General features: G+C 38.0%; 2 protein-coding genes across 8 annotated transcripts; one reads left to right on the top strand and one right to left on the bottom strand.

Moving 5' to 3' along the window:
• Window positions 1–143: 143 nt before the first annotated feature.
• Window positions 144–5,037, bottom strand: LOC134860185 (uncharacterized). Of its 3 annotated transcripts, none has more exons than XM_063877047.1 (8): window positions 4,893–5,037; window positions 4,717–4,762; window positions 3,067–3,339; window positions 2,695–2,985; window positions 2,434–2,594; window positions 2,243–2,347; window positions 1,906–1,968; window positions 144–1,746 (listed from the first exon to the last, which is right to left on the bottom strand). In XM_063877047.1, the coding sequence occupies exons 2-8, from the start codon at window positions 4,757–4,759 to the stop codon at window positions 1,564–1,566; spliced, it is 1,119 nt and encodes a 372-aa protein (XP_063733117.1). In that variant the 5' UTR covers window positions 4,760–4,762; window positions 4,893–5,037; the 3' UTR covers window positions 144–1,563. The 3 variants fall into 3 exon arrangements, with proteins under 3 accessions (XP_063733117.1, XP_063733118.1, XP_063733119.1); XM_063877048.1 differs by having other exon boundaries at window positions 1,924–1,968; XM_063877049.1 differs by having other exon boundaries at window positions 3,067–3,245; window positions 4,893–5,028.
• A 1,682-nt stretch (window positions 5,038–6,719) lies between these two features.
• On the top strand, window positions 6,720–12,302 carry LOC134859498 (uncharacterized). 5 transcript variants are annotated; one of them, XM_063876007.1, is made up of 11 exons: window positions 6,720–6,818; window positions 7,081–7,138; window positions 8,144–8,158; window positions 8,240–8,370; window positions 8,447–8,582; window positions 8,765–9,049; window positions 9,524–9,862; window positions 9,959–10,140; window positions 10,572–10,673; window positions 11,218–11,316; window positions 11,391–12,302. In XM_063876007.1, the coding sequence occupies exons 2-11, from the start codon at window positions 7,087–7,089 to the stop codon at window positions 11,613–11,615; spliced, it is 1,566 nt and encodes a 521-aa protein (XP_063732077.1). In that variant the 5' UTR covers window positions 6,720–6,818; window positions 7,081–7,086; the 3' UTR covers window positions 11,616–12,302. The 5 variants fall into 5 exon arrangements, with proteins under 5 accessions (XP_063732077.1, XP_063732079.1, XP_063732078.1 ...); XM_063876009.1 differs by lacking the exon at window positions 8,144–8,158; XM_063876008.1 differs by lacking the exon at window positions 6,720–6,818 and having other exon boundaries at window positions 6,825–7,138.
• Window positions 12,303–12,424: the final 122 nt, after the last annotated feature.

Raw genomic sequence — 12,424 nt, 5'->3', positions numbered from 1 at the left:
TTGATTGCAAAGAAAGGCTTTCAGCACCCTCATCAAACAACATCAAGGCAAATATAGAAAAAAAATTCTAAACCATAAAGATTTTCATCTGTGAGTTTATATATGCACTGTCACATTCAGGGACGATATTTTGGTCATCACTGTATGGTTGTGTTAATACTTTTACTTTCGTTTCTATTGACATACATACATACATACATTACACTAATGCAAACATGTGGTTGGGATGAAATTTGACACAACATTACATTACCTTGGTAAATACAGGTAATAGCAGCTTTTCTCTGGGATTCAATACAGTCCAGAAGAAGAAGAAAAATAAGACATACTTTATTAATACCTTGAAGGGAAATTTCTTTCCCCACTCTGTGGTATTTACACACACATTACACACACACAGAGGATATACATGCTCAAGCATCTACGATATACCTGCACAAACAACCACACACATGCAGGAGAGGTGGCAGAGCAAGGAGGATGCCAGGTACCCGGCACCAGTTAGGCAATTCATTTTTTAACATTAAAAAAACCACGAGAAATACTATGTTAAAAAACACCAGTCAAAATATAGTAACACTCTTTTACAATTCAAACAGACAGCTGTTTGTTTTGATTTGACTATGGTTTTAAAATTGATATGATGGCTTAACAAGCAGGTAGTTTCTCAAAACCACAAGAAGAACTTCTGGTCAAAAAGCTCCACCTTACACAAAATATACAAGTAAACAACAAAACATATCGAGTGTAACGGTTTCCTGTTGTATTAACATTTTGACAAAGAGAAACCCCAATAAAAATATCACATCATTTCTGAGAACGTAATGATAAAGCCACACAGGCACGCTGATATATCCGAGGCAGAATTTGTACAATATCGGCAAGAAACAACTATGTAAAAATATTGATATTTATTTCAGTAAAGCAGTTTGGATGCTGAGTCTAGTGGTTCATAATCCCCGAGTGTTTAAGTGTGTTTTAAATCCTCTATTTTTCAAATCTGCTACACAGATTCACTTTCAGTCCTCATAGTACTGTCTTCTCTCTATGCCCTTAAATGTATTTGGCAGAATGGTAAAGGCAGAGTGTACATGATGTATTTTTAAAATACCCTGAGTGAATGGCAAAGGCATTCATATTGTAAATAACACAAGTTATGCTGTGTGTAAAGGCAGTTCCCTCCACAGCAAAAATACAGTGTTTACACCAAGTGAACTTTATTCTTTCTTACCTGTGAACAAAATACCTCATCATTTGTAGGATCCAATTTTAATTGAATTATGACTTCAAATTAAAATTAACCCTCTACCATTGAGTAGCAAACAGTTATCAAGAGTTGATTTTGTACTGGTTTCAAAACCCTTTGTTGACAGCAGGTTGTTGTTGGTTTTTATCCCACAGTCTGGTCATGTGTAAACAAAGGGTAAATGTGTGATGTTTTGTTTTTCTAAATGATCCTCATTGTGTGCACCTATCACACCTATTATTCAGACCCAATAAAGTACTAATAAGGCTAGTAACAAAGCACAATGCTGAATTAAAACTCTGCATCTCATGACATTTTTATTGTGCCTCTTGCAAAAACTTGAGTTTATCAGAGGTATAAACATGAGGGAAGTTTGATTCTGCACTTAGGGGGAAAGGGGAAGTCAGTCTCAGCTCAAATCTTGGTCCAGGGTCTGAGGAGAGGAAATCAGAGCCAAGTGTGGAGGTTCGATCGACTCCTTGCCCTCCTGGAGGTGCATCCTGGAGAGCCGAAGTGGGGAAAATATTTTAAAAAGCATGTGTTAATGAAACAGTGTTAGAAAGTTTTTTTTTTAAAAAGAGTCTGCCTTTGAAGAGGCAAACACCAATGTAAGGACTCTGTATGTGTTTGTTAAACAAGTGTTCATGTATTAAGAGGACCTTTGTATGTGTTTGTACCTCAGGTTGAAGGGGGCTCACATGGACGTTCACTGGGTTGTACACCTGTAATGAAAACCCAATAAATTGGTGTCAGAAATGGGAGTGCTGCCGTATGTACGAAAGATATTTGACTTTGTGTTATAATGTTTTCTATTCATCTTCGCCATCAAAAGCTCACAAACTATAAATATACTCCGGGAAAAAAAGTCCTTCTTGTTTCACTGTCACTTTGCAAAACTTCAGCAGTAAAGCACTGGCAAGGGAATCACAGGGAGTGAATTTGGTACTGAAGTGCGAGGCGCAACTCACATTTTGAAAAACATTGTAAAACACCTACCGGTGGCTCAGCTGTAGGTTCTCTGGGAGGTAGGGAATAAGGCTGATAAGAGTAACTTGTAGCAGGTCTAGCAGTATAATTTTGCCCTGTAGGTTGATTCACAGCCTGCAATTTAAAAAAACGATATTGAAGTAAAAATCAACACATATTATAAACCGTTGGACTAAATTCCTGTTTGACGAGATACTTACAGGGTTATATGATCCCAGTCCAGCTGCAGTGGGAGGAGCCGTCTCCACCCCTTTAGAGGAGCTCTTTTTACAGCAGCACTTTTTCACACAGCAACAGCCGACTAACAGTGCAAAGAATATTCCAACAGCAACACCAACATTAACAAAAGTATTGTCTGTTTCTGTAAAAGATTTAAAAGGGGGAAGGGGGAATTTGTTAAATCAAATAATCTGTAACAGTTTCTTTAAAACATTTTTGCAAAATAATGTGCTGTTGCTCACTCTCCAATACCACAACATCCCCAATCTTAGCCAGGTGGCCTTCCGGGTCTCTGAACTCAAAAGTGCCGGAGTCAGAGAGTTCCACAGGATTAATCTCTATGCCATAGTCCCAAAGTTGAGTCCTATGTGGTAGAGTCCAATGGTCCGATCCATACCTTTTGACTGGTTTCAAAATTATTTTCTCTTGGTTCTCCCCCTTGGGTTTAAAAGTCACAGTCCATGGGGTATCAGGAAAAGGATAATGTATGACTAGCATCTCATCCTCCATTGCTTCATAGTAGTTCATGGTTGCTGTATGTGAAAGGAGTATAATGTTATAACATATAGCACAGATATGCAGCTGTCTGAATGCTTACACTAAGCTTCCATTACCTTTTACTTCGAGCCACACCCAAGACATCACATCTTTTTCTTTTCCTCTGATTTTGTAGTGGCCATTGTCATCCTGATTGAGGTTTTCCATTTTCCATTCGTTACGCTTCAACTGCCCTCTTCCTCCCGTATTTGTCGCAGGGTCGGAGCGATTCCACAGGACCTTTGGCAGGTCTACACTGTGAAGAGGAATGAACTCCAGATATTCGGCCTTTCTACGAATATTAAAGGAGTAATATCCCCCATAATACCTTATTACATTCTCAGCACAATCTGAAAAAGCACATGGAAAAGAAAAAAGAATGGTTTTCTGATGTTATAGAGCTTTTAAATATACAGTTTTAAACGGCTGCCATAGCACTCTGTTTTCACCTGAACGTCAGCAAATGAACCTTTAATCAAAAGTGCAGAAGACATGGATTGGAAGGAATGTCAAGATAAATCAGATAAAAAGCATCTGAGAATGTGCAAAATATAAAGTAGACAAATTCGATATATTTGAATTTAAACCACAGAAATGATTGTAAAAAAATGTGTGTTCCTAAATAACCAGCCTTTGAGCATGTGTTGTTTGTTCCTGTGCCCACAAAATACTCAATTAGGATAGTACTGAATAAGTATAAACCGTTACGTCTTTGCCCAAAATCAGTGAAGCCTTATTCTATAAGATGATACAATATTATACGTTAAGATGCAATATGCTTGGAGAAAGAAAGGAAACCCCTCCAGGTGTTTTTTAAGTTATCTTGTTTTATGCAAATTGGTCAGAGGATGGGCGGACTACAGACTCACAGCTCAAAAACGTATTTAACCACATATTAAACCATAATAAAAAGCTCAGAAATGTGTGTTTCAATAATTACATGTCATTGATTTTTTAAATTAAATTAAATCAATGTCAAATATTATGTTCTTTATTTAGTTACCAAGTTGCTACACTATCAGGGTGGAAACAGATGAGTCTATCAAAGTAAGTTTACACAGCACTAGAGACTCTTATTCTGCATAATAAGTGCACATCTGAAAAGTGTTCCCAATAAAAAGACACTTGCACCAAACTCTAGTTACAAAAATGTAAGGAGGGGAGTGTTGCCTTTTATTTGGATCGTATTGCTAACACATTACGACATATTACCCACATACTGGAATGTATTTCACACTGCAGTTGCTTCAAACACGTTGATATTTTAGTACAACTTGCAGTGGTGACCAGGGATAGTTGTCATTTTTATTTCAACACCTTCAGCTATCTAAATTGTTATGTAAGAGTTCTCAGATTGTAGGCTAACACAAAGTAGGACTACCGTAGTTTGTCTACTTCTTATAGCAGTATTTCCAACTTCTCCAACTATAGCTCCCAGAATAAATTAGTTGATGTTAAATACAAGGAATACTGCACAAACAACACAAATAGACCATTGAGTTTGAAATCACTTAAAAGCTAGATTGTTGTCCACAAGTTTGACCTGTTTTTGTTACTTTAAAACATTAGAAGGACTGCTTCTCGAATCACTGCATGCTCATGCTAATGTATCTATAGGCCTACGCGTTGTTGGGGTCAGTATGCAAGGTTTGCACAATATCATTTAAATGTCAAATGTGTGGCATACTGTAGCATTTCTTCTGTAAAGTGATATGATTCATACTCACTAGCAAACGCGACGCAGGACAGTGTCAGGTACAGCAATAACATGTCCTGCAGAGAGGACAAGCTTTTCACATGTTGACTCTTAACACGGTCACAACAAGTATGCAAACTAACACAGAAGAAAACTGAACATCTGAAAACACTTGTTAAAACTGAGAGGCAATTGTTGTCTACTCACTGAAAGTTATTTCCTCAGTGTTCCGTTGAGTTTTGGGTTATTGTCCGGACAGCAATCAGTTGGATGGATAATTAAATTAGGCGTGGCTGTTTTCTTCTTCTTCTTCTTCTTCTTCTTTGGTATCCAACATGTTGCTTCAGCGCCCTCAACTGGACTAAATTCTAAAAAAGCACAGTGAAATGTGTCCTCTGCTGTTAACCCATCCTATTTCTAGGAGCAGAGGGCAGCTAGCTATTGTAGTAGTCCCAAACTTTTCTCACACCATCAACAACTTTTTCTATTCTCTCATATTTTCTTTCTGCCTTAGCAGCAATTTATCATCTTGGCCATAAAGGACCTTGATCTAACACCTACAATGTGCTTCCTTCTCTTTTTTTCGTGCCTTACCCTTCTCTTCAAACTGACCTTGATGGTTTATCTATGGCAGGGGTGTCCAAACTTGATTTACTGTGGGTCACATTCTGAAAAACATACGAAGGGCTGGCATTGGCCACTCACGAGAGCTGAGGTATATTGCGTCTCAAGTAAAGTAATACATTACCAAAATCAATCAAATGTAGGTCAATTATACTTGGTACTTGAGTATGCTTTAAGAAACCAAACCGCCTATATCACAGCTCTCCATAGGGTTTTATTTACTTGGTTATAATGTTTACTTGGTAGCTCCTTCCTTAAAACACATGCCTCAGATTGCTTTTAATGAGGGGAAATAGGAAGGGTATATTTTAGTTATTGGGCTTTTTTTTAATCCACTATGATTTGTTTGGAAAAGTTTTCAACTTTAATTGACTGAATTTATTTGAAAATTGGGCTTATTAAAACATGTAATATATTAAAAGATACATTTAACAAATACAATATGAGAACAGCACAAGTAGCGATGTGGGCCATTTTCCATCATACTTTTATAATTTATTGTCGGACAATTAAAAATGGACAACAGACCGTATTTGTCCCTCGGGCCATAGTTTGGACACCCCTGATCTATGGCCATGCTTTCCACATAACTTTAAACCCTTTCCTCTAAGAACACTAATCCTTGTTTGTTGATTTAAAATAGCACATCATTTTCTTAAAAAACGTATTAACAACAAAAAAGTTGAAAAGTTCTAACTGTAAAATAAGTGTAGGACTTTGGTGTAAAAGTATATTAAGGAATTTTCTTATAATTTCTGTAATTTACATGAAGAAATAAGTTGTTTGATGGTTAATATTATTTAAAAAGGAAAACGGGAAGAACAATACAACCTCAGGATAAGGACATTTTAATAAACTCTAGCAGGGACAGATTTACAAATATTGTTATATAATTTGTTTTTTGGGAAACTTTCACATTCCCAAGAAGAAATGGACTGATTCTAAGCCATATTTTGTAAATGTTTAGGCCTATTGTTTTATTAGAATAACAATAAAATTAGACAACTATTTTAAATGTCGAAAATAAGAAGGCAAGCAAAACCCAATTTGAATTTAAGAAATATTTTTATCTGAAATACTACGTATTGTTTTATTGATTTATTATAAATAAATATTATATTTGTGTTTGTTTTTACTCGGTATACCCCTGACGTGTTTCGTTAATGTATGATGATGTATGTTCATAACTATTTTTCTTGAACACAAGATTAATAAAACGAGTAAGTATTACTTAATGGAAAGCACAGAAGGCTAACAGTTAGAAGGATCCCACGTTGTAACGGTGCACTCCCTTGCAGCAATAGCGTATTCATATCAAGGACCTAGCAGGAGATCCAGGCAGACGTGACGTCTCTTGCGCAGGAGCTGCTGAGAATACCGCCTAACATCGCCATAAATAAAACAAGGGGACCAATGCCCATGCGCGCTCTGCAGAGGACGTTATCCTCTTATCCATATTAACACAAAACACTCACAAATATCCCGCGGTATTCTCCATACATTCTGCAGGTGAGTTCTGTGTAGATGTGTCACAGACTATGTGATTTTAATAAGTGGCGGCCTCCTGGTCGCTGTAAATGTTGCTTTCATCGAGAAATGTTGGACACCTGCGTGGACATGACTTCATACAGCAGCGTCATGGATCACTGTGACAATATTGATGTCTTCTTGATGTATTGCTCTGCAGAGACCATCCTTGTAGATTTATGATCGCATGTGTTGTTTCGAGGTGGGGGTGAATGTCGCTGCAGACTAAACATTGTCTTTATAGGTGAAGATGTCCCCCTGTGTCCTGCTCACTGCCCTTTTAGCCATTCCTTTTGCTGTGGGTAAGTCCATGCACATAGTTTTGCTTCCATTTTGAAGAAGACACCATTTATTTTTTATACTTTGTGGAAATAGCTTAAATTATTGTAAAATTAGTTTTGCTTTATGTGTAATTAAGCTAAATAATTAGGTAGCAAGGTTGTAAAAATCCCTGTGTTACACTTTTTATTTTGAATGTGGCAATAATGTGGTCTTTAATGTTGATAAACCATGCATTACTTTCCTTATGCTAAGTTTTCATATACAAAAATCATAATTTAAGAGCCACAGAATTCATACTTCCCAAGAAGCCGCCATGTACTTTGTCATATGAAATAAAAAGTGCAAATGATATTCACGATATAAGGTTCTTAACACAATCTGTGAAATCCATGTTTTTTATGTTAATTTGTTGTTAATAGATAGATGGATTATGGTCCAGATAATCCACAAACAGTCTATGCTATGAGGGGCTGTATTTTGCAAGTCAAGGGAAACATCTGATCCTCAGATTTGTATTATTATTATTATTATTATTATTATTATTATTGTTATTATGTTTTGGGCAGAATTTCAGTGCATAACCATAATGATAAAAAGAGCTAAAAAGCTGAAAAACAAAAAACACAACATTGAAAAATTCTAAAGTTGTTCTTATTAGCAACTTAAAATGGACCTAGATATCAACTATAATAATGACACTTTATTTGTATGGCAGTTTTCTTATCAATATACATAAAGTTTGTATAAAATCCCTAGTTTTTAAGATCTAGCCTCTCTGATCTCAATGGGCAGAGTATTTCAAATGTAACAGCTGAGCGATCCTGTCTCTCAGGTGCACAATATTGTATGATTAAATAACTATCAATTCAATCATTCATTTTTGTACAACTTATAAATCAATAACAAATGAAATCGTAAATTGTTATAAGAAAGAAGTAAGATCATGTCTTCCAGTGTATTTGAGGCCTATGCATTTTGTTTGAGAAGATAAATAATAACAACATTTAATTGTTATCCCTCCATAGGTTGGGATGTACCAAGTGAGTCAAATTTCATCATGTCCTTGGCCTACAAAACATATTCAATGATGAGGTTGCTGACTCTCTTTTCCACACCTGCAGGTGAAAGAGAGGAAGCCCAGATGGTGTGTGCTGGTAGAGAATTTCGTCTTCCTGTTTACTCGACATCCAGAACGGTGACTTTTACTCCAGACCCTGAGGGGCAGAGGGGTGTACTGCTCGACAAAACAATTGTGAGTGGAAGTTTGTCAATGTATGTTCATTTTGATGTAAGTACGGATTTCCAAAACCTTTACTTTACAACTGCAGGTTAAGGACCCACGGTTTGAGTGGACCAGAGATAAGATGCTAGTCCTGAGAGAAGTGACTTATGAGGATCAGGGACTTTACTCCATCAAACTGTCCTCCGGTTTCACTTATGAAGCTGTTCGTCTAACTGTTTCAGGTACACAAGCTTCCTCGTACCTTTAAATCCATCTCCTGTCTCTGTCATGGCTTGAATTAAGTGTGAGAATACCACATTACAATATAACAATATTTATCTTTGAAATTAGCTGAGGGTAGAGAAGTAACATACAGTACACTCATGTATAGTATCTCACAGTTTACTCTTTTGTCCTGCTTCAGAATGCATTAAGTCCCATCACAGATTCTATGGGCAGAGCTTTGAGCACCATATCCCTGAAAATGGCTCCCTTCTGGAGTTTACTCCCTGGGGTGCCCCACCTGAGGCCATGCCAGTTGTGCTGTGGAACCGGACGGACCCTGAGACCAGCGATGCAGGCCGGGGGCGGCTGCTACGGGCCGGGAAGGTGTGGGTAGCAGAGAGAGTTACACAAGCAGACCAGGGGAACTACACTGTGAGAGACGACAGGGGGAAGGTGGTGTCCCGAAGCACCCTGACTGTCCGCGGTGAGCAGAGAGAGAAGATTAGAGGAGGGGTTTTAGGAATTGTTTGACTTTAGGACAGGGAGTAGTCGACTTTTCGATTAACTGATCAATGTAAAAAGTAATCGGCTACCTTTTCGTTTACTGTTAAAAGTCATTTTTCAACACATTATGTCAGAAAATACAGTTTTCAGCCCCTCAAATATGGAGATTTTCTGCTTTTCACAGTTTAATATTGGGTTATGAATGACAACAAAATACTTTTAAAGGAATATTTTTGGACTTTGAAGATAGACCAAAAGAGCAACTACTGTTAAAGAAAAGAATTAAATAATATTCAATCATAAAACCAATCTTAAGTTAATGATCTGTTTAGGATCCTGTCATCAATAACATTTATATTTTATCTTTCCTTTTTCCCCTTAAACCCTTTCATATCGCCACATTTCCTTCATCCTGCACCCTTCTCTGTGTTCATGATCCTGCATGTGAATGTAGGACGCTCCCTTAATGTCACCCGCTTCTCCAAGGAGTCTCTAAACCTGCCCCTCTTTCTTCCCGTCCCTCATGCACGCCTCATTTTTACCCCCACCCGATACCCTGACGAATCCTCTCTGGGCCCTTATGACCCCAAGCCCCACCGTGGCCCTGTGCAGCTGATCCGCGAGGGCCACATCACAGACCACGACATGCGCTACAGGGGCCTCATCTCTCTGGGCAGGAACGGCACCCTCAATGAGGTCGTCATAATGAGACTGACTTCAAGGCATGATGGGATTTACGAGATCAGAGATGTGGATGGGAACCTGGTTTCTTCCACCTGGTTGCAGGTGATCGGTGAGTGACAGCATTCATTCCAGTGTGTTTTTCTTTGCATCTGAATACCTCGTTCCCTCACGCAAATCCTGATATCCGTCCCTCGGATCTATCCAGAAAAGGGAGGCAGATGGCGAACATTTTTCAAGTCCATCACTGTCCCTTCTGGCATGTTTGTGTCACTGGCTGGTTTCCTCCTCTTCATGAGGCGATACCCAAACTGCAGCCTGTCGCAGATCATTTCTGGCCTCCGAGGAAACCGCACACCACCAGCCAACCCACCGAGGGTCAACATCCAGGTGAGGAAATCAGGAGAACTTGGTTAGGGGTCCTTCTGGCTGAGATAGCTACACAGGTATGATAACTAATATGTGATATCTATAAATGTAGTCATGCTCATGACACAAATCCAGTTTTGGCTTTTATATAATCCATCCAACAAATATGAAAGAATGAGCAGAGAAATATACAGACTATGTTACATAAATGCAGGTGCCTCTAGAGGGCTCTCTCTCTCTTTACAAAGCCACTTAATGTTTATTATTTCCTAATTTGTCACCCGTCTGTAGGTCATGATTACAAATTGAATGTATCAAACTTAGCCTTTAACTTGAACTTATAAAGCATGTGAGTTAGTTTTACTTCTATAATTTGAAATCAGTTGAGTTATTCTCTGCAACCAACTTAGCTGAGTATGCAGACTTTTATGTGTCTGTGTTTGTCTGTGCAGGACTACAGCCAGCCGAGCCCTCAGCCCTCGAGCTACTACAGTCACACTCAGCCTCCTGGAACACCGAGAAAGATGACCCCAAGAGCCAGCCCCTCTCATACCGTAAGGCCTACTGTCCGTTATGAGTTAGCAGGATGATGGTCTTTGAATGGTTAAGGCGAGACACTAGAGGCAGTAACATCGTTATGTGAACGTCCATTTGAAGAGTTTTGGTTATTTCCTTTTAACATTTATTCTTTAAGAATAGCAGAAAGAAAACATCAGAAATACACATTCAGGAGCTGATTTTTACTGTATTTTGTCTATTTGCGCGTGTTTATTTCGAATAAATTCCCCAAATACTTTTTTCTTCATAATTTGAATGAGAAATCTCTTAGTCATTCAGTAACCCTTATTCACCAAAGTTTTGAGTTGCTTTCCTATTTATGTTATGTAGGTTTTTACTGAGGGGTTTGGTCAAATATAAATTTGATTTATTTTTTATATAATTTTTTCTCATTGTAAGTAATCAGCTGGAAAAAAATCTTTATTGATATCTATTAGTTTAAATCTTTTACCATATTCACCTGAAGTATCGCCCCTTGAAAAACATTGTGTTTATGTAATTGTACCGTATGCGCTTGTGTACGGCTGTGTGTATTTCCAGGGTTACTCTCCAGTTATGATGGGAAGTTCAAGAACTGAGAACCAGGAAGCACACAGATCACCGGCTAGGAGCTCCCCGTGTCATAATATATCCACTGAGGTAGTACCCCACTGCAGTGTTTCTACTTCACAGACTCAAATGTTATTTACATGTGTCTTTTCATTCCTTCTTAGCGGCACACATCTCAAAATGACGAGGAGGAGAGAAGGATTTCTTTTTCAGTGCCTGGGGCTTCGGACTGCCTCCACTCCTCAGACGACTGTGTTCAATTCCAGATTAAGGATGGAGATAAAAAAAGGTTGAGCCAATCACAAGGATACTTCTCCACACTGCCACTAGACACAGAAACCTCTGACTCCTGCAGTGTTTACACTTCGGAGAAACTGAACTTCTTGTAAATCAGAGAATTGGAGCTAGAAAAGATGGAGAAACTACACTGTTGGATTCTCAGATGAAGGATGCAGTTTTGCAAAAGAAAGACTTCAACCGTGCCTTTTGCATCTTATTATAGTTTTAAGGTTTGGTATCAATATTGCATGCACATTTTCTTATGTAATTTTCTAAAGCACGAGTTGAGCATTATCCTTCCTGTCTCATATTACACATTTCTTGACACTGTTGATGGTGCTTTTGAAATCTCCTGCTGTAACCTACCTCAGACCCTCAGGACCGGAAAGATGTGCAATGTATTTGCTGAGTGTTGATAGGAGTATGTTTGTGGTGTGATCTCTAAGGCTACCTAGAAATTACAGATGTGATATAAAAGTTTGCAAAAGGGAATTCCTAAATACTGTACAGTAGTAGTGAGTTAGTTGACGTGTTTTTCTTCATCCATCATGTTAACTATTCCTAACTACAACCACTCCTAACGACTACAACAATTAATTATCATGTTTAATGTCTGCTATGCAGTCCAGTGATTTTCTGCAATGATAATGTGTATTTACCCTTAAGGTAACTGTTGTATTAGTACTAGCTATAGCCCATCTATCTGTAAACCTTGAGTACAACATAATATCTTACTACCAAATATTTGTAGTAAAAAAGGTAGGACTGCTGCTTGTCATATTTTTTTGGACTATCAAAATGTGATCTCTTAAACAATAAATACATCTTTATCACATCTTTAGATGCATGCTCTTTGTTTTGCTGTAACTAATTGTTTTTTAAATGTACAAAACATCACCAACTATTTACTGCCAGAACG

The sequence above is a fragment of the Eleginops maclovinus genome, chromosome 23 (genome assembly GCF_036324505.1).
Source record: "Eleginops maclovinus isolate JMC-PN-2008 ecotype Puerto Natales chromosome 23, JC_Emac_rtc_rv5, whole genome shotgun sequence".
Classification (NCBI taxonomy): Eukaryota; Metazoa; Chordata; class Actinopteri; order Perciformes; family Eleginopidae; genus Eleginops; species Eleginops maclovinus.
Note: the sequence above shows the minus strand (reverse complement) of the source record. Positions and strands in the feature narration are given on the sequence as shown.

Coding starts and splice junctions, on each gene's coding strand:
- LOC134860185 (XM_063877047.1), bottom strand. CDS start 4,759: ATGTTATTGCTGTACCTGACACTGTCCTGCGTCGCGTTTGCTA. Junction 2,986..3,066: donor GGTGTGGCTCGAAGTAAAAG/GTAATGGAAGCT, acceptor TTTCACATACAG/CAACCATGAACTACTATGAA. Junction 1,969..2,242: donor AACCTACAGCTGAGCCACCG/GTAGGTGTTTTA, acceptor TTTTCATTACAG/GTGTACAACCCAGTGAACGT.
- LOC134859498 (XM_063876006.1), top strand. CDS start 7,087: ATGTCCCCCTGTGTCCTGCTCACTGCCCTTTTAGCCATTCCTTTTGCT. Junction 10,141..10,571: donor CACCGAGGGTCAACATCCAG/GTGAGGAAATCA, acceptor TTGTCTGTGCAG/GACTACAGCCAGCCGAGCCC. Junction 10,674..11,217: donor GAGCCAGCCCCTCTCATACC/GTAAGGCCTACT, acceptor GTGTATTTCCAG/GGTTACTCTCCAGTTATGAT.